At 52.2% G+C, this 19,443-nt stretch overlaps 7 protein-coding genes across 7 annotated transcripts; 4 read left to right on the forward strand and 3 right to left on the reverse strand.

Annotated features, from left to right (window-relative positions):
- Positions 1-26: 26 nt before the first annotated feature.
- P152DRAFT_398582 (uncharacterized protein) lies at positions 27-3,218 on the reverse strand (the record flags this gene model as incomplete). Its single annotated transcript, XM_033676472.1, has 2 exons — positions 27-518; positions 618-3,218. The coding sequence occupies 2 exons, from the start codon at positions 3,216-3,218 to the stop codon at positions 27-29; spliced, it is 3,093 nt and encodes a 1,030-aa protein (XP_033533345.1).
- A 576-nt stretch (positions 3,219-3,794) lies between these two features.
- P152DRAFT_507906 (uncharacterized protein) lies at positions 3,795-5,237 on the reverse strand (the record flags this gene model as incomplete). Its single annotated transcript, XM_033682561.1, has 2 exons — positions 3,795-4,313; positions 4,368-5,237. The coding sequence occupies 2 exons, from the start codon at positions 5,235-5,237 to the stop codon at positions 3,990-3,992; spliced, it is 1,194 nt and encodes a 397-aa protein (XP_033533346.1). The 3' UTR covers positions 3,795-3,989.
- A 925-nt stretch (positions 5,238-6,162) lies between these two features.
- P152DRAFT_459178 (uncharacterized protein) lies at positions 6,163-7,219 on the forward strand. Its single transcript, XM_033679624.1, has 2 exons — positions 6,163-6,553; positions 6,605-7,219. Exons 1-2 carry the CDS (start codon positions 6,382-6,384, stop codon positions 7,147-7,149), a joined length of 717 nt encoding a protein of 238 aa, XP_033533347.1. The 5' UTR covers positions 6,163-6,381; the 3' UTR covers positions 7,150-7,219.
- Positions 7,220-7,490: 271 nt separating this feature from the next.
- Positions 7,491-9,448, forward strand: P152DRAFT_398406 (uncharacterized protein; the record flags this gene model as incomplete). The annotated part of the gene is made up of 3 exons (XM_033676460.1): positions 7,491-7,751; positions 8,172-8,822; positions 8,885-9,448. Coding segments are annotated over 3 exons (1,476 nt in total), but the record flags the coding sequence as incomplete, so codon positions are not given.
- Positions 9,449-11,942: 2,494 nt separating this feature from the next.
- Positions 11,943-13,746, forward strand: P152DRAFT_449991 (uncharacterized protein; the record flags this gene model as incomplete). Its single annotated transcript, XM_033678145.1, has 2 exons — positions 11,943-12,822; positions 12,884-13,746. 2 exons carry the CDS (start codon positions 11,943-11,945, stop codon positions 13,744-13,746), a joined length of 1,743 nt encoding a protein of 580 aa, XP_033533349.1.
- A 1,296-nt stretch (positions 13,747-15,042) lies between these two features.
- Positions 15,043-15,903, forward strand: P152DRAFT_398773 (uncharacterized protein; the record flags this gene model as incomplete). Its single annotated transcript, XM_033676485.1, has 1 exon — positions 15,043-15,903. One exon carries the CDS (start codon positions 15,043-15,045, stop codon positions 15,901-15,903), a length of 861 nt encoding a protein of 286 aa, XP_033533350.1.
- Positions 15,904-17,057: 1,154 nt separating this feature from the next.
- Positions 17,058-19,219, reverse strand: P152DRAFT_437425 (uncharacterized protein). Its single transcript, XM_033677581.1, has 7 exons — positions 19,012-19,219; positions 18,743-18,960; positions 18,484-18,685; positions 18,331-18,434; positions 18,228-18,282; positions 17,839-18,032; positions 17,058-17,784 (listed from the first exon to the last, which is right to left on the reverse strand). Exons 1-7 carry the CDS (start codon positions 19,055-19,057, stop codon positions 17,161-17,163), a joined length of 1,443 nt encoding a protein of 480 aa, XP_033533351.1. The 5' UTR covers positions 19,058-19,219; the 3' UTR covers positions 17,058-17,160.
- Between the last annotated feature and the right edge of the window lie 224 nt (positions 19,220-19,443).

Consider the following 19,443-nt stretch of genomic DNA (forward strand, 5'->3'; position numbering starts at 1 on the left):
ATGTACAAATATCTTGGTTAGTCTCCTCATCCGGTTGATTGTACACCGCCGCCATTCTCCTCTACCATCAGCGGCTTCGACTCAGCGTCCACAGCCGTCACCCCCCCATCCCCCTTGTTTTTCTTATTCCCCCTCTGCTTCTCCCCCCACGCGGCTTTTTTCTTCGCCTTCCCTGACTGCTTCTCCTGATGCGACGGTTTCTTGTCCTTCTGTTTCTTCGTCTTGGCGGGTTTGGCGGGATTGTCGGCGTCGTCGCCTTCCTCGTCCGCCGGCTCGGGCTCGGGCTCGTTGTGCAGTTCATTGAGCGCGGGGAGGAAATATTCTAGCTTCGCGAGGTCGCCGACTTTGACGCGCATGTAGTCGAACGCCACCGCAACCCGGGTGTCGGGATCCTCGTCGTTTTTCATCGGCGGATCCACGTCCATGCGATCCGCGGTATACTCCGGGACTCCCTTCCGCCGCTGCGCCTGCTCCACTTCCTCCTCCACTTTCTCTTCCGGCACCACATCGATCGGCACCTCGACGACCCCTTCCGCCGCCGCCACCTCCTCCTCCTCCCCCTCCCCCACCAATTCCGCCTCCTTCTCGATCTCCACCTTCGGATTCTGCCAATTGACCACCTTCGCGTACCGCTGGCTAAAATGCGTCAGCAGGCACGCGCGCGCGCGCATCTCCCGCGCCACCGCGACCGCCTCGCCGCTCGTCGAGTGCAGCTTCGCCTTCGCCTCGCCGCCGAGCTCGTCGCCGAAGGTCGCTTCGTGGATGCACACCGTGGCGCCGCGGCCGATGCGCGCGAACTCCAACGAGGGGCGGCAGTCGCCCGAGTAGGCGATCTTGAGGCCGTCGGGCCAGGTGAGGGCGACGGCGCAGGCGTGGTGGCAGTGGCGGACGAGGACGGCGCTGAGGTGGTGGAGGCCGGTGAGGCGCTGGAGGGTGGAGGGCTGAGTGGGGAGGGGGTCGATGGAGATTAATTGAGTGTCAGACGGATGGCTGGTGGGGGTGGGGATGTTGTAGGTAATGAGTTGGATGGGGCGGGTGCCAGAGCGGGTGGCGGGAGGGAGGAGGGGGAGAAGGCGGGAGTAGCCGATGTCTTCGCATTGGGAGTACTCAGCGATCCATTGGTGCATGCCGATCTCGGAGACCACGGCGAGACGACGAGGAACGGTGTTTGGAGAGGCTTGCGCTTCGCGGGCGAGGGAATGGATGGAGAGGGGGTTGGGATCAGGGACGGAATCGTGGACGAGAGCGTACCACTCTTTGATGACATTGGCAGTGCCGAGATGATGGTCGGCATGGAGGTGACTGATCCAGATCATGCGGAGGTCTTTGATCACCTCTTTATACTTGCGTCCATATACGCGTTTGATTTGACCGAGCGTCCCTTCACCACAGTCAAGGAGGTACGAGCCATGGCCAGGCACACGAACCAGAGTCGCTGATACGTTACGATGGTTCGAAGGGAGAGCAGAACCAGTGCCCAGTGTAATAATCTCCGTTTCCGGGTTGGGGATAGTGGACTTCCATTGCTCCAAAGTGGTTTTGTCTTTCTCGAGATTTGCCTGCGCTTCCCGGACAAGTTCGAGGACTGTCGGACTCAAACTCTGCCGAGCAGCCGCGATATCCACGGGTTCCGCTACGGTCTCCTGGGAGAAGTGTAGATTTGGCTCTAAACGCAACGTGCTACCCCGATCCGCAACATTGACAAAATCGGGTAGTGCGGCACTGCCGTCTGTGAAATTGGTCGCCAAGGAGTTGGAGAGGGGTTGATCCTCATGATGAGGCAACTCATAGCGGTCCGGATCAACCTCTTTTAGTCGAACGGTGTTCATGGCCGCTTTGTTCATCGAAAGACGATTGTGACATATGTCGGGGGAAGATACGATATGCTGCAATGTACTCCGCTCTTCCATGAACCGGTTAACATCAGGATTGGATGCCACACCAGGGCCAAGGAGCCAGATAAAGGCGGATACGCTATCCATCATCTGGGAATTGGTCCATTCTGAACGACTCAGCAACGGCTGGACGTACTCAGGACCTGGGATATCAAGAACAGCGACGCCACGTCCAGGTCGCCCTGGCTCGACAACCATGTCTGACGTGATGGTCTTGCCGTTGGGCAATTGAATGCTGCCACCCGCCGCTAACTGACTGAAGAGGGGACCAGAGGGTACACCAAGGTTCTTGGCTATCGACGGCATGAACCGACCCCGTTGCTCGTACTGATGAATGACATACGATACCGAATCTTTCAGCGGCGCAGTCGGGGGAAGCGTGTCGATCTTCGCGCCGGGCCATGGCTTGCGAACCAGGACCTTGACATCGGAGACATCCACGTCCCCACCTGGTGTCGGCCCTTCGTAGCGTTTCAGGTCTTTGGTCTCCGGATCGCGGATGTAGAGCTTGGCGGGCAGTTGGACGTCGACCAGGCGATGTTCCTCGAGCGCGTCCATGCTCCAGTCGGATCCGAACATGGCGGAGACCGCGGCCTTTCGCAGCTCGTCATATTGTTGTGCTTTTTCGGCGTCCGTCGCCGTCAATCGCGACTCCATGGTTCGTCCCTCTGCCTCGTCTAAACTGCGCTTTCGACCGTGAGGGGAGGGTGTTGATCGTGAGCTTTGGGTTTGCGGCATTGCGACGACCGGCCAGACCTTGATGAACTCATCCGCAAAGCTTGGTTCAGGCAGAGTGTCCGTGTCTTTATCGCCCTCCTCGCTCTTATACTCCGTTACATGCAAAGGGACGCCCTTTCTAAAAATGAACCTCCTTGCGGTTCCCAAAAAATGCATTAGATTTCTAGCTCCATGCAGTCGAAACTCGGGCCGGTCAACTTCTTCGACCTTACGGCTCTCCTTCAGCTCTCCTTTGGCTCCTTGTCCATCCGTCTTCCCCTCTTTCTCGACCCTCTCCGCCCTCTCCGCTTTCTCTTTTTGTTTGGCCTTTGCCGCCAGCTGTCTCCCAATGATCACGTCCGTGGTGCTGAGGATAAACCCCAGCGTCCCTCCGATGTTACTCCATTCCGTCCGTCCCGTGAAGAATATGTCGCCGAACTTGATCAACCTCACTCCATTCTGTACCGCAGCCCGTTGGAGACCCTCTCCAACATGTCCGAACAGGTAGCTTCGAGGGGGATTGTCAAAGGTGAGGGCGAATGCCGCGCCGGGGGTGTCTGCCGTCGGCGTCGTGAGGAATTGAACGAAGGAAGAGTTTCGCTGCATGGTGTCCTTGAGATCTCGCCTGTTACGAAGAACGATAGGTTTCCGTTTTCGAACAAGAAGGACTTGCTTTAGGTTTCGGGCGACGCGAGATGAGTATAGGAATGGATCGAGGATCTCCTCATCTTCAGCGGATGGTTTGCGGCCCTTGCGATGGGATTTTCCCTTCCGAGGACGTGTTGAGTTGCTAGAATTACCAGTGTGAATGTATTGAGCACGGCTGTGGTATACGAATTGAGTCAACGGGGACAGCAGTGGGTGAAAAGCGTTCACCAATGATGCGGCAAAAGACGAAATAGGGGAGGTAAAATCTGTGGACAATCCACGTGTGAAGGACCTCGTGTACAACATTCAACGGCTCATAATGCAAAAGTTGGATTACTGGAGGAGAAGATCCATTATTCCAGGGCCACAAGCAGATTGGAGTTGGCGCTTCAAAATAATTTGGTTGAATTCTGAGCCAAGGACGGTTCAGCCTGAGGCGCCAAGGCATTAATATCGGGCAATTGGCACGTTGAAATTCCTATAGTTATTCGAAATCCTTATTATTTTGAATAGGGGCATCTTGCGACACGAATCACGATACCTAGGATCGGAACCATCACATTAGTGATTGATTACCACTCGGTCTCATCATCACTTTAAGTCGATTGTGAAGAGCAGCAGACTTCTATAGGCTTCTATACAGGCTTCTATACAGGCTTGTTTGAAGTGCATGTCAGCGGTTGCTAACTAGAACGCATGTCGTGTCGTTACATGTGTAGTATAGACGGCTCATGTGTGAGGGAACGTCGGATGGCAAGGAGGTTGTTTTGCAATCCACTGCTCGATCTTTGACTTGTTCCATCCACTTCGCCACTTCTTGTTGTCCTTCTGATCCCTTCTCTGACCGAGATGGATACTCTTTCCTAAACCGCACCTCTTTCCGTCGAAAGCAAATTGAAAGCATTCCTTGGCTTGTTCACACCTTTGTTTGCATGCGTTATACGACTCAGCCTGTTCCATGGTATCTGTAGAAAGACTATCCCAGTCTTCCAGTTCATCGGGAAGGTTGTTTCTAACGACTGCGTTGAAGAAATCCGAAAAGGTCCAAGGCGACTACTCTGTTAGTCTTGCAACCTAAGCAGAAAGTCCAGACTGTGTAAAACGTACCGTCTGATTAGCCCTCGACCTTTCGAAGTTGGCAATGATGCTCATATGGTTTGGCTGGACATGGTGCATGGTAACACTTGGTTCGCACCAGTGTGTAGATCCGAAGGGTAGTGTCACTGGATTTTCTCCATTGATAGTCGGCCACGATTCTTTTAGGATGATGCCACGCTCCTTCAAGATCATTCCAATGACATAATCTCCGCAGCATTCCTCGTGCATGGGTTTGTCCCAGCTTGCCGCCGAACCGTTGTGGGTGACGGCAAAATCGTAGACTGTCGCTCGAGACATGAGGATGCCACTACCTCCGTGAGCGAATGCGACTTCTGCCCAACGTGCTGGAGAACCGAGATAGGACTTTTCCGATGGGTCCGGAAGGCGTTCCAGCCACAAGAGGAGATTGGACCAGGACAAGTAGGTATCTGCGTCAATCATCATGTACCAGTCTCGTTCCGGAAAGGCATCCCAAATCTTCTCCAGAATATGCACCTGTTTGTACTTGTCGAGTGTCCAAGCAGCAAGGTCTTCTGGCCTTCGAGGATCAAGGACTCCGCCCATCATAGCCTCGACCTCGCCATACTTCTTTAACTCTTTCTGCTTCAAATAGAAAGCGAAGTCAGAATTCCCCTCCATTGCAGAGCTTGGGATCATATCCAGCGCATCATGGATGTGGAAGCCGGCTACGTCCTCTTCCAAGTCAGAAAAGACCATGACATTTCGAACACACCGTAATGAGGTGAGCATTTGTATTGGAAGCCGTCTCTGAACCTCAGTGGCCCCAGTCTTGACGGCAATGACCACGTTTCCAAGGTCAGGAAAAGCTGCGCATCGCGGGTCATGTAATACTGGGCTCTCGATATATTCATCATCCATAGGCTTTAGCAGCTCGGGTCCTGGCGTCGATAGATGGTAAAAGGCGGGCCGCCATGTGTGTCGTTGTAAAACTGAGATGGGTAGAACATAGCATAACAATAGCACAATTACAAAGACTACGGAAAGGCGCGTGAATAGGGGACGGCGAAAGATTAGGGGCATAAGATGAGGGCCGATATACGCCGAGGCGTCGGTAAGAGTTTCAAAAAGCATCATTCAGGAGTTGAAAGTCGGCCTCGTTGCAAAAAAAAAAGAGCGTGGAGACGACATCATTAAAGACCGGCCTGGCTATTTCTGTTATTAACAAGGCTAAGAAGTGAGAATACTGTGCCGCTCGTGTATTGCATGCCATATTGCCATAGGATACACACAGTGCAGGACGTTGGACACCGCGAACCCTAGTTGGTAGATATACTACATGACAGCGGAATGTATTATCGTGACCCACATGTATCAAGGAGTGTCATAGCGGAGGACAAATTTGGGCGCCCCCCTTTCAACATTTACGGCTCGGTAAGGCAGTGGCGCGCCTTGTTGCGGCGAACAACTAATGTAGCCGGGTTGATACCTGCTCTAAATCGGCGAGCAACATGGCTGGTCCTCAACGTGATGAAGCGTTCCTGAGGACACTTAAAAGCGGTCGATCATACGTCCCAGCTGCTGTGCAGTGTTAAGTGTGTTGGTCAGAATTTGATAGGCGAAAATCCAGAGGGCTGAGATGTTGTTGACATGTTGTGCTTGGGATGGAGTATTAAATACCTAGCCGAGCCTAGGGTGTTCCACTCCTTCGGGCCGGCCCTGCCGTTTCTGTCCAACCAAATGCCCTGCTCAGCACCCAAGGCGCCCGAAATAAAATTAGGCCCGCCGATCTCCCGCATGCTCATACAGCTCATCCTGCTATGAACATATTATGTATATGGCAGACTGGCAGCGTTTAGCCCACTACCTACAGAGCCCGGAATCCGATGAATCCATGGCAGTGATGGCATATATACCGTCAACTATGGGAGGCTTGCGTTTGCCAACGAGAGCTTAGTCGACTTCTCGCGCCGACATCTCACCCACCCTGCCACTGCCTCCTTCTCTCGCCTTCTCTCTATCTATATTCTGCGATAGATCCGCACCTGTGAGAGCCAACTGCACAATGGGCTCCTTCATCAACCCTCCTCCCACTGGACCTACTAGCGAGTTCTCACAAAATCCCATATATCCCGTCGGCACCTCGCAGACGGTGAAGTGGTCAACATCTTGGGAATACATCTCTCTTGTTTTATATCAAGACAGCAATTCAAGCTTTCAGTACCTTCCCGGATCGGGTAAGGCCCCCATTGGACAATGCCATAATGCATATTGATGAAAATTTCCAGAGAATATCACAGCTTCACAGATTCGATGGACTACATCTGTCGATGGTCTATTCGACCCCCTTCAAGGAAATGTCTTTTTCTTTGCCGTCTTCAAGTCCGGCAGCGGAAGGGACTATTTCGGAAGCCACTACTTCAACATCACCAACGACCGAGTCAACCCACAAGGTGAACCCATCACTTCGCCCACTTCTACCTCTTCGGCAGCCAGCATCCCACCCACTTCTTCTACCTTTTCCACCGCCACCACCGGTGGAAGGGAGACGGTGACTCTGGCTCCAACTCCGGCTCCGTCAGCAGATTCGAGCTCAGATACCAAAGTTGGGGTGGGTGTTGGACTTGGTGTGGGCATTCTCGTTGTCGTTGCCGTGGGCCTGGTCGTCTGGTATTTCCTCCGTAGGCACAATCAAGGGAACACTTGTAATAATGTGTCAAACCCTCAGGCCGCCTCTTGGAAGTGTGGTGATTTTGCTGAGGACTCCAATCATCCCAATCCGTTGCAACGACAGCTCTTCCTCTCAGTGCCTCCACAGGAATTATCTACCTAAGATGTGTTAACGGAGTAATTATTGTTTATTGGTTGCCAAGATCTAGGACCAGGTATATGGAACTCGACTTACTATGGTACAACGCACTGTTCTACAATAGTAATGAATAACTCTTAACCTACGTGAATAATACCCGCGTCAATATTCTGGAAGAAATATTCAACTGGGCTGATAGGCAAGATGAGCGGTGCATCTTCTGGTTGAGCGGCCTAGCTAGGACGGGAAAGTCTACGATTGCTCGTACTGTTGCGCGCAGATGTTTCGACTCAGTCCGTCTTGGAGCCAGCTTCTTCTTCTCAAGGGGTGGTGGAGACGTTGGTCATGCTGGCAAATTCGTAACAAGCATTACAGTACAGCTTGCAAGAAACGTTCCTGCTCTCCATCAACACATTTGTGACGCTATCGCAGAGCGCAGCGATATTTCTAGCCGGTCCCTTCGCGATCAATGGCACCATCTCGTTGTCGGTCCGTTTTTAAAGCTGGTCGGCAAGGACTCCCAATCCTCTTATGTTCTGGTCATTGATGCTCTCGATGAGTGCGCTGAGGATAACAACATCCGGATCATTTTACAGCTAGTGGCCGAGATACGATCGCTACCGAAGGTCCGGCTACGAATCTTTTTAACGAGCAGACCTGAAATTCCAATCCGATATGGGTTCTGTCAAATACCGGATACGGAACACCAGGACTTTATCCTGCACAACATCCCACCATCAATTGTGGACCACGATATTACTATTTTCCTAGAATACAATCTGGCACTCATCGGGCAGGAACGCTCTCTAGGCGCTAATTGGCCCGGCGGAGATAACATTAAACGTCTGGTTCAGAATGCAAGTGGCCTATTCATCTGGGCGGCAACAGCATATCGGTTCATCCGTGACGGGAGACGATTTACAGAAAAGAGACTGAGTACAATTCTTGGCGGCAGTAGCAACGCTGCTACGGCACTAGAGAAGCACCTCAATGAAATTTACATTCCTGTTCTTGGGTATTCCATTTCCCCAGACTATTCGGATGAGGAGAAAGAGGAGTTGTACGGAATGGTGAGACATATTCTTGGGAGTATAGTTCTGCTCTTTTCCCCACTCTCTTCCGCTTCTCTAGGCAGACTTATCCACCTTCAAACCAGGGACATTGACCAGACGTTAGACGTTCTTCATGCAATACTAGACATTCCAGAGGACCGACATCGCCCGCTTCGTCTACACCACCCTTCATTTCGCGAATTCCTCCTTGATAAGAAGAGATGCAGTAATTCAAACTTCTGGGTTAACGAGAAGCAGGTACATAGGGCATTAGCTACGAGCTGTATACAGCTAATGTCGGCCTCTCTTAAGCAAGACATCTGCGGAATGGAAGCTCCAGGTGTGCTCGTAGCTAATGTATCGAGCAATCGAGTGGAGCAATACTTTACTCCGGAGGTTCAATATGCATGTCTCTACTGGGTTCAGCATCTTCAGAAGAGCGATGCTCGGCTTCATGACAACGACGTAGTGCATCAGTTCCTGCAGATACACTTACTACACTGGTTTGAGGCGCTAAGCTGGATGCGGAGGATCTCTGAAGGGATCTATACAATTACTTCTTTAGAGTCCGTTGCCCTTGTAAGTAAGCCAACAGCATTACACGAGTCTTCCAGCTTAATTTGGTTCAGGAACATGACTGTCCCCGTCTCTCCGAGTTTATTCATGATGCCAAATGATTTGCACTATTTAACCAACCAGTCTTAGAGTATGCTCCTCTACAGATCTACTGTAGTGCATTGATTTTTACACCTACGATGAGTGTAGTTAGGAGGCAGTTCAAAGACCGGATACCTCGATGGATGCAAAGATTGCCTAAGATTGAGAACGATTGGAGTGCTCTACTGCAGACACTCGAGGGCCATGCGGACCGGGTCAACGCCGTGGCCTTCTCGCCGGACGGCAAGGTGGTAGCGTCGGCGTCGAACGACAAGACGGTCCGGCTATGGGACGCCGGATCGGGAGCGTCCCTGCAGATGTTCCCTGTAGATGCTGTTGTTCAGACTCTTTCGTTCTCTAATGATGGGATATCCCTCCAGACTGAAAGAGGACAGCTACACCTCGCAATTCTCTCCCACGGTTTAGCTGCTTCCGAATCCAGCCGTTCATGGGCTATATTCGTGAATCAGCAATGGATTAGCTGGGGCATGGACAATATGCTTTGGCTTCCTTCCGAATATCGGCGCTGTTGCGTTGATATTCACAGCAACGTTGTTGCTTTAGGATGTGGATCTGGTCGTGTGTCAGTCATGGCATTCGACTTTGAATCTTAGTATCTTACTGGAGCTCCACCCCGCCCACCCCTCCGTCGTGGTCGACATTGCTTTATACTCTCACGAAAGTGGTGAGAGCGGCAATGCTTATGTTGCTGCGCTCATCACCAATCCCTAAATGGGTTTAGTTTCTCCAAACCTTAGGCCTGTCTCACGTTATTTCGCCTCTGTGGCCGTGCTCGGAAACTTTAGTTCCGCAAGGGGCGTTACAGTACCGCGGACGGTGTGCAGTGAATGGTGAAAATAGAAATGGAAATACAATCATCTATCCTTCGTCAAACTAGCAACCCTTGATTGTGTAGTTTCTAGACTGACCACGGCGCTTGGATATTTAATTGATTGGATGAGACAGGTCTAATGAATAATTAGGTCCCTTTAGGCCTCTTGCTAAGCCACTTGGTTAAATAACCTGTGAAATACTCCTGAATTACCTGTGTTTTCTAAGGTAGAATAACCAAAATCTATCGTTATGCTTGTAATAAAAGTTTGACCTTCCTGCATGCACGGCGCTACAATGTGAAAGTACATTTCAGCCTGAGGCACTCAGGCATTAATACCGGGCAATGGGTTGAAATATTCGGTTGAGTATGTGGCGTCAACTGTGGCAGTGTGGATATTGATGGAAGGCGATAATCACGTAATTAGTGAATTTGACTCTAATGTACAGTACACCGGAGAATCAATAATTTTGTCTTTTCAATCTCCGTGTATCGTGTATCGTGAGTTCGTGACGGGGCGACTGCGGCCATGATGTCAGGGAACCAACCTTTCGCCTTCGACCTGACCGTGGCAACCTGGAATAGTTCCAATGGACCATGGGGATAGAGTGCAATCGCCAAGTCTCGTGTTTGAAACGGAACCCGTCTGATCTTGAGTGATGACTCAAGGAGCAATCTGTAGGTAGGTACTTAGGAGTTAGGACTACGAGTACAGTTCACGTGATGATCGGAGTTTCTGGTCGAAGCAAGTCCGACACCGACATGTCCGCACTCCGCAGCGATTTTAGAGACGAGATGACGCGTCCTTTCTGCGCCTGCTTCCCCTGTCGGCCGCGACACTCTGATCTCGTTGGGCGATTGGACAACACTCCTTGGCGATCACTCATCACTTAGCAGTCACTCGATGCCTCTCAAGTCTCAGCAGTCAGCACATGCTGCTGTCGCGCACTCGCGCTGCATACCCAAACGGGATTACGTCCGTAGTAATAATAACTGCAGAGTAGAGCCGGATTTCCAAATCTGTTGCTCTGCCACCGCCAAATTGCTGGTGCTTATGATCCGTGTCGACTGTCGAGGGACTCTTTCAGCTGGGATACCAGGAGGAGGTAAATTTGATTCTCCGTGTCTGTTCAAGGCGAGACGAAAGGTGTTGAAGGAGTGTTCTGGATGGGAATGAAACGTTCCTCGAAAGTCTCGAGGGGTTTCAGTGGCCATGGTGGGCTATTAAATCCACTGGAGCCCGGAAGAGTGCCCGAGGGTGTGCCCAATCTGAACCCATGCTCGGTGCAATGCGTCCAAAGTCCAAAGTCCAAGAGGGCCTTTGCGCCCGAGTCGAAGCGGGAATAATGGAGGAATTGGTGGTGACAATTGTCAAGGAGTCGGGCAAATTGTTGCTCCTTCTCAAAATCCAAATATTACCTGGACTTTGTATTGTTACTCCGTATTATTAGGCCGTTGTGAGGCGCAAGGGCAGGTCTCAATTGGCTGGAGGTGGAGCTGCCCGAGTATTTGCCGACTCAGCCTTGCGCTAGTTCGGTGTCCAAATGAGAATAATACAGTAATATTCATGAAACTCTATGGGGATTGGGGGCTAAATTGGAGTCCTTGAATCCACGTCACTCTGAAGTCTGAAGTCTGATTGACTGAACTTTGCAGGGAGCGTATTGTATTCTGTAGGGTAACCCACTCTCTAGTCTTTTTACGCTTCCTAACGCTGCTCTCCCATTTAGTTGTCGTTAGTGCGACACCATCTCTTCTTATTAGAGGTTCCTTCTTCCGCCGGCCCTTCGGCGTTTCCACAAGCCCATGTCTCTCTAATCTCCATATTGTGTAATTCTTGAGTCCTGAAACCCTGGCACAGCCCCCTCCCCTTTGGCCTTTAGCCCTGCCTGCACATTCTAATCCCCAGTGTCCCCCAAGTGTCCCCAGTTTCTCGGTCCTGTCTTTTCGTTCCGATTCTCTTCAATAATCTTCAAATCGTCTTCGAATTATCGCTATCAATATCGAAACCTCTTACGACATTACCACGGCCTATTCATCACGACTTTCGAGCATACGTCGCATTCACCACCGGTTTCTTCGTATATTAATCACCTATTGGACGGGGAACCCTGCGATTTCGACTGCCGCCGGAGGCCACGCGTCCCATCCATCCCACCCATCTTCACCAACTCCTCATCGCCATCATAATCAGGGCGCTCCTCGACGCCTGAGAGAACTAGGCATCATCAGGATCCTATTCTCCATTGCCTCCTGAGGCTCCACCGCAGTTTCCAATGGCCGCAACTCAATTCCTGTCGTTTAATCCTTTCAGCACAATGGGAAACCAATGTGTCGACCCGGATATGGATGCCTTCATCGACATGAACATGACCTCTCCGGGTCCATCATCGTCAAGTCACCAGCAACCGATTCCCATGTCCCGTGCGCAGTCGAGTATACCAAGCCCACTGCTTGACATCGCTGAAGAGCCGCAACAAACGCCTGCCAAGCCGGCCCATGACTATGACCAGTTCAAGCAACAAGTCGGTTTGCCAGCCGGCTCCATGGCCCACTTCCGGACAATCGATCAGTCAAGCCAAACTGGTCTCGATACGTTCGACTTTGAGGGCCTGGAAGAGGCCAACTTCGCCTTCGACGGCATGGGCTCGGGCATGAATATGGGCGGCGACACCAACATGAAGTTCGAACTCGAAACTCCGACCAACGATCTCCCTGCCTTCTTCTTCCCCAACAACAGCTTTATCAACCCAAGTAACCTGCAACAGGAGCAGCGGCCGGCCCGTTATTTTCCCGGCATGCATCAGCAGGAAGCGCTCGCCAAGGCACAGGCACAGGCGGCTCAACAGAAAGACTCGCCGGAGCAGAATTCGAAGGGTTCCGCCGGAAAGGGCAAGCAACCAGTGGATGCTCGAAGTGAAGAGGCCATCGCTCGTGTCATCAATCAGATCCGCCGGAACAGCTCCAACACTTCTGGTGAGGACGGGTCGCCTCAATCGAATGGCTCGAATATCTTCCGCAACAAGAAAGAGGAGGATGAGATGGACGAGGACGAACGTCTCCTCGCCAGTGAAGAAGGCAAGAAGCTCAGCAGTAAAGAACGTCGACAGCTTCGCAACAAGGTGTCTGCTCGTGCGTTCCGCTCGAGGAGAAAGGGTCAGTACACACTCCGGTGATTATCATCCACTATTCCCGATCATACTAACGATATCCATAGAATACATCGGTCAATTGGAGTCCGAAATCACTGCCAAGACGAACGAGGCCGCCGACCTTAAGCGCCGCAACGCCGATCTCGTCGCCGAAAACACTCGGTCGCGTAACTTCATCGACTTGGTCCTCCGCCATCCCGCCTTCCAGGACTTCCTCGAAGACCTCTCCCGCGACCCCACCCTGTCGGACACCCTTCCGAACATGCAAAACCTCGCCCCCACCGCCCAAACCCAGCAAGCATCCGCTCCCGCCCCCGCTCCCCAGCAAAAGGATGTGGATCCCTTCCAGGCATCCCAGATGCTCGAGCAGTCCGAGGAAGCCCCCATCGTCGGCATGGCCACGATCCCAGAACACACTCTCGACATCTCCGCTCTGAACCTCAACGGCAACCATGCCGGCAACTGGACCCTTCCGAACCTCGGATTCGGCTTCCAAATCCCGAACGTGTACTCCGTCCTCGACCTCCCTGTCGGCCCCGCCCAGCCGCTGAACGCCGACGCGCTCTCCGGCAAGGGCACTGGTTCCATGCTCAACCACTTCGCCGCCGAGGACGACGAGACGAAGCCGGCGCATCCCGTGATCGAGCATCCGGTCACTGAACCCGCTGCGAAGACTCCGATCGAAGACGATGCGGACATCGCTGAGGATCCCGCTTTCGCTCTCTATGTCAACCCACCCGTCACCACGCCTGCCCCGTCGTCCACACTGTCGCCCATCGCTCCCATCACGTCCGAGAAAGACTCACAGTTCGAACTCGTCGTCCGGATGTCGAGCGACGAGGACCTGACCGCACGGCTAGAGCGGATGTGTGCGGCCATCGATCCCCTCTCCCACCGGATCGAGGCGTGGACGTCGAGTTTGATTTAACGAAATTCGATCACGAGACATGGGCGTTTGGACCGCGCGCGGACCTCTATGATCCTCGTTCAGCTACCTCTTGAGTTGCGACCGACCTTGAGGGTGCGTTTTGGGGGTTTGGTTTGACGGGCGCTTTTCTCATGACGGACTCGGAGCACGGCAATGCGCTTGCTAGACCACGTCGTTTATCAGATGTAATTAATGACCGATATATGAATGACTACTATATATTCTGGGGGGTTTGGAGATATGCGGACATCGCTGGATCATCACTACTCGACCAGTTAAGGTATGGCATATACAGTGTAGCTAGCTTTATGAATAACTATGAAACAATTGTCGATTGGCCATGTTCCTTCCGCGCGCAATTCGGCTACCTGTGCTTCACCCAAGGGGTCGCAATGTCGCTACCCTGAATAACCAAGGGTCTCAGGTGAGAACCGGCTCTGGAATGTCGGGGAGCCAACACCAAAAAACCGTCCTTTCGCCGCCAAGGAACCAGAAATTAACGTCATTCCCATCCCGAAAAATGTCGAACGACCGTTTCAAACCCAATGCAGCGGACGCACCTCGTACAAAACGGCAAACCCGCCCTCACTCCCATTCGGACCCCCAATATCTCGTGCTTCTCTGGAGAATGCGACTCAACGATGTCGCCATGCGGGCGATTTTCGCCGTCAAATCGTCCGGATTCGAGGTACCTTGATGTCAAAGTGGAACAAGCAATGATGGATGCCCGTCACCTCCGCCCTGAGTAACTAACTAACCCATGCGGAAGACCCTGATGATCGAAGATCGTCGGCGATGAGGTGCTTCGTCGGTCGCGATTGGCTCTGAAGCTACTTCTAGGCTTCATATTTCTTAACTGCTGTGAATCCGTGCTCTTTCCATCTTACCCAAGTCGCTCTTTCATATGTCAAATACAGAAGTCGTTTCGTTTGACTTCAATAACGCTGTCGTTTCCGAACGATTTCGTGGAAATTCCGGCCACTTCTATTCCGCCCAGCGTTGCCTGGTGGAGGCGCGCATCGTGTTAATGCGAAAGAATAAACAGATCGATGTCTGCTGCAGTAGACATATATAAGTTCACGCCCTACGATCGAAGAAAAACATTCTCCGTGACTCAGCGAACGAACGTCTTCGCGATCCACCTTCGATTACTCATCATATGAACTTCTTTCACCAACCGCACCTCATCCATCACTCATATCCGCCTCATCTTCAAGAGAAACTCGTATCCGAGTCACTCAAGCCAATCATACCAACCGCAATCCTCAACCCTCACTCTCCAACATGAGCATGGCCATGCCTCTCGGCGAGCCGACTACCGGCGGCACCGGCTTCGTCAACCGCATCGACCCCCCCATCGCCATCAAGGGATACAACCCGGCCAAGACCTACGATCACCAACCCGATACCGTCGACCCGGTCTTCCTCGAAGCCATGTCCGTCCGCGAAGACGTCTTCGTCCAAGGCCAAGGCGTCCCCCAAGCCGAAGAAGTCGATGCCGACGACCCCATCTCCTACCACTGGGTCTGCTACGCCTCCGTCAGCCGCAAGAAAAGCGCCACCGACTCCGCCGCCGTCACCGACGCGCCCGAGTCCTCCGCCGCCGACGAAGTTCCCCGCAACGCCCTCGGCGGAAAGATCATCATGCGCCGTCGCTCCTCCGCCTACCAGCCCGAGCATCTAGGCAAGCGCCCACCCTCGCCGCACACCACCGTTCCCGTCGGCACCGTCCGCTTCGTCCCACCGATCCGCAACCGCCCGCGCGAGGTGCCCGGCACGCCGACGAGCTTCCCGACCAAGGAGCCTTTCGTCAAGGTGACGCGGCTCGCGGTGCACCGGCAGTTCCGCGGCCTAGGGCTCACGAGGCTACTACTAAGCGACGCGTTCGAGTTCATCGTGAACAATCCGGAGAAGATTGTGCCGCCGCTAGGCCCCGCGGAGCGGGAGGCGTATAATGCGCAGGGGAAGAGCGAGGAGTTGTGGAAGGGGTTGCTACTCGTGCATGCGCAGAAACCGGTGAAGGGGCTATGGGAGCGGTATGGGTTCAAGCAGGATGAGGGGATGGGGGAGTGGATGGAGGATGGGTGTTTGCATATCGGTATGTGGAGGTGGTTGGAGCCGAAGTTCACTTGGATCATCGGCCCTCGATACAATTGATGGGGAGGAATGAGACAACCGGAGAGCTGTGGATGGGAAACAGATTTGCTCTGGCGTTTGAATGGCGGACTGAACCGTCATGGATGATATCATGGTCTGCATTGCGGTCACAGGGCTCACGGCGTTGAGCATGATGCGAAATTCTCTACTCTAATACCCAGAGTCTTTCATTATTAACGATGGAGCCTCAAGTGGTTCTCAGCATCATCTGGTTGATATGAAAGGAGACCCGGTTATGCATACCTCAATGGAGGATTGGTGTGAACATAAAATTAGCAGCGTGGAATTAAACAACAGCAATACCCAAAGGGAAAAGATCGACCTACACCCCCCCAAAGGCTCAACCTACACCCTTCGCACGTGAATTTGAATTCCTGCAATCTGATTGGTCCATTTAGGAACGGTCATATAGCACGTGACTTATTTTGACGACGTCCCTATGGCGCGGGCACCCTATCACCCATTTGGGGCAACCCCCAAAACCCATTTTGGGCAAACCCCACCCACCCGTCTTGGGCACCCGACCACCCATCTGTGGCACTTACGACCACCCGTTTTAGGCAGACCCTATCCCCAGTTTTGGGTTAGCCGCTCGTTGTGGCGGCGTAGAAGTGGTCGAGGGCCGTATAGGCGGCAAAGAGTGCCCAAAAGTGGTGGTACAGGGAGTACAAAATGGGTGGTAGGGGTCGCCCAAAATGGGTGGTCGGGTGCCCAAGACGGGTGGGTGGGGTTTGCCCAAAATGGGTTTTGGGGGTTGCCCCAAATGGGTGATAGGGTGCCCGCGCCATAGGGACGTCGTCAAAATAAGTCACGTGCTATATGACCGTTCCTAAATGGACCAATCAGATTGCAGGAATTCAAATTCACGTGCGAAGGGTGTAGGTTGAGCCTTTGGGGGGGTGTAGGTCGATCTTTTCCCATACCCAAAACACCATGTCCTTTCTTTCAACCCGCCTGCTTTGAGTATGGTCCATTACTATCTAGGAACAGCTTATGCTATGTCACTCCACTTTTGATCTGTACTCCTTGTAGATTCTTGAAACTGTTGAGGCCAATTTCTCAACGAATGAAGGGCAGCCAGACTGGCATTGGTATCTCCAAGATGGGCAACATCAGTCATATCAGTGACATTTTCATCATCATGACAAGATATACAAATATAAAACTGAAGTGCATTAGATACTGGCCATGTAAAGTCTTTGCCAATTAACTAGATCTAAGAAAAGGTGATGCGAAACTCCGATGCGACCGACCCAATCACGAAAAAAGTTCCGCCTGCGCCTCCAGATCCATCGCCAGGACTTCCAGCTCAAACCCTTTCAACGTATCCTCCACCATCACCGCCGGCTTCCCTCCCTCAAAGCCATCTTTATCCGTCCCAGAATACTCCCAATACCAACTAACCTTCCCCCCCTCGTTCTTCGATTTCATGCTCCACTTGCCCAATGGTGGCGAGGCATACGCGCTCGACTGGTTCTCATCCAGCCCGCCCAGCTTGATCCTCCCCCTAACGGACGCGTGCATCCTCTCGTTGGTGTTGCTCAACTTCTCCCGCTGCGGCTTCCCCGTCAACGGGCCCGTCCGACGGTAAAACCTCGGCGTCCGATCCAAGCTGCCTCCGAGCGACGTTGGGAAATGGACCGACTCGTAAATAATGCCGACGCCCCATCCCCAGTTACGATGGAGCTTCCCAATGGTTTGTTGCTGTGTGTACCAGGCTTTGTTCCGGGCGACTTGGTCGGAGATGTAGGTGGGGTGGAAGTCGAGGAATGGCCGCAAGTTCTCCATCATCCATGCGAGGGAGATGGTGGAGCAGGCGGTGTCTTCATAGCTTCCGCCGACGCTGGAGTGTGCGCCTGGAAACCAGCATTGTTTGAGGTTCTTTTCACTTGGTAAGTAGGCTGACCCAGATGCAAAGGCACGTTAAGAACTCACAGTTTTTGAACCATCGGGCTTCTCCCAAAGGGTCGGTCGGAACGCCGCACGCCTCTCGTCAATTGCTAGGGCTTGGAACGCGTTCTCGACATGTGGGTCGATTCCGGTGTCATAGAACGCGTACTCCTCGGTAGGAATAGATACTGGCAGCCCGAGTTTCGATAGCCACGGCTGGAGAGGGATTCCAAGGGCACCTAACCATGGCGATCTTAGCATCTTTTACAATCTTGGTAATCCAAAATTCCAACTTATGCATCGCATATGTTGGTCTGGATGTCTCCAATGCGCCAAGCTCGTTTTCAAGATTTAAGAGGTCACGATATGCCTCTATGGCGTTCCATCCGAATTGTTTTGACGGACTCTGGTTCAAAGAACGTCGATCAACTCACCAACAGTATCAAACACTCCGATAGCTTTGACGTTCACCACTCGAGTCAATTTCATCTGACAGATATTAGCCAATTAGCAAAGCGGAGGCAAGATAAGACCCACATTCAACAGCTTCTGCTTGTATTCCGCTAGATACGACTCGATATTCGCAGGGTTCTCGTGGACATTGAAGCCTTTGATATAATCCGGCAGCATCAATTTGTACCCTTTAAACGTCAGTACCAGTATATAGATTTCAGCAGAATAAATAATTACCTTCCCGTCCCGCATTCTCGTAGTCTTTAAAAATTGGATAGAATGATCTCATGGCATTCTTCTCAAGAAGCCCGATACTCCCTATCATCCCCCCAATGCTCCGTGCAATGTATGAACCCCTGGAAAACCCGACTAGGTATATCTCGTCGTCGTTGTCCGCAACAAAGTTGTCAACCAAAAATGCATAGGCTTCCCGAATGTTCTGTTGCAATCTCAGCCACATGCAGATCAGGGACGAGTAGTCACAAGAGGGCCATACTTCGCTGATTCCGGCACTAGTGAGCCCACCCCAGACCTGGTCAAAGACGTTATCGTTGGACCCAATCCCGTTTTGGTAGTACACGATCTGTAGTACTCCTTGATTGTCCTCTGGCATAATGGCATCTCGGAGCAGAGTCACATTCGTTGGAGTCTGGAGGCGTCCGGCGCCAAAGATACCATCTTTCTTCCAGCCAGAGTCAGAGTTCTGCCATGTACCTATGCATGTTTAGCCAAATGAGAGAAATCGAGGGGAACCATAGGAGTCACCATCGCAGCAGACGACCAGCTTTTTGGAATTTGGTTTATGTACCATCTTGAAATATTATACCACAAAACGCAGTTAGACAGCTGCTCCACGAAGACTTCGGTAGCAAGCGACTTGATAAACGAAAAGAACCACAAGACAACGCTAAAATGAACTCGAACGATGGAAGACCGGTACTGAAACAAAGAACACTTCATTTCGCAATAGACATGATGAATGATAACAATACTTATCCTTTCTCCCTCTCGGTGTGACCGAACAACATCAGACCGCATGGTCTAAATCAGTCTCAGCCTTTACCCATAAAGCCACACGAGGGGGTCGGAATCTACACGAGGTCTAGAACAGCATTGGCATCTTCAGACCGCATGGTCTAAATCAGTCTCAGCCTTTACCCATAAAGCCACACGAGGGGGTCGGAATCTACACGAGGT

Source organism: Eremomyces bilateralis (assembly GCF_010015585.1).
Source record: "Eremomyces bilateralis CBS 781.70 unplaced genomic scaffold P152scaffold_12, whole genome shotgun sequence".
Taxonomy (NCBI): domain Eukaryota; kingdom Fungi; phylum Ascomycota; class Dothideomycetes; order Eremomycetales; family Eremomycetaceae; genus Eremomyces; species Eremomyces bilateralis.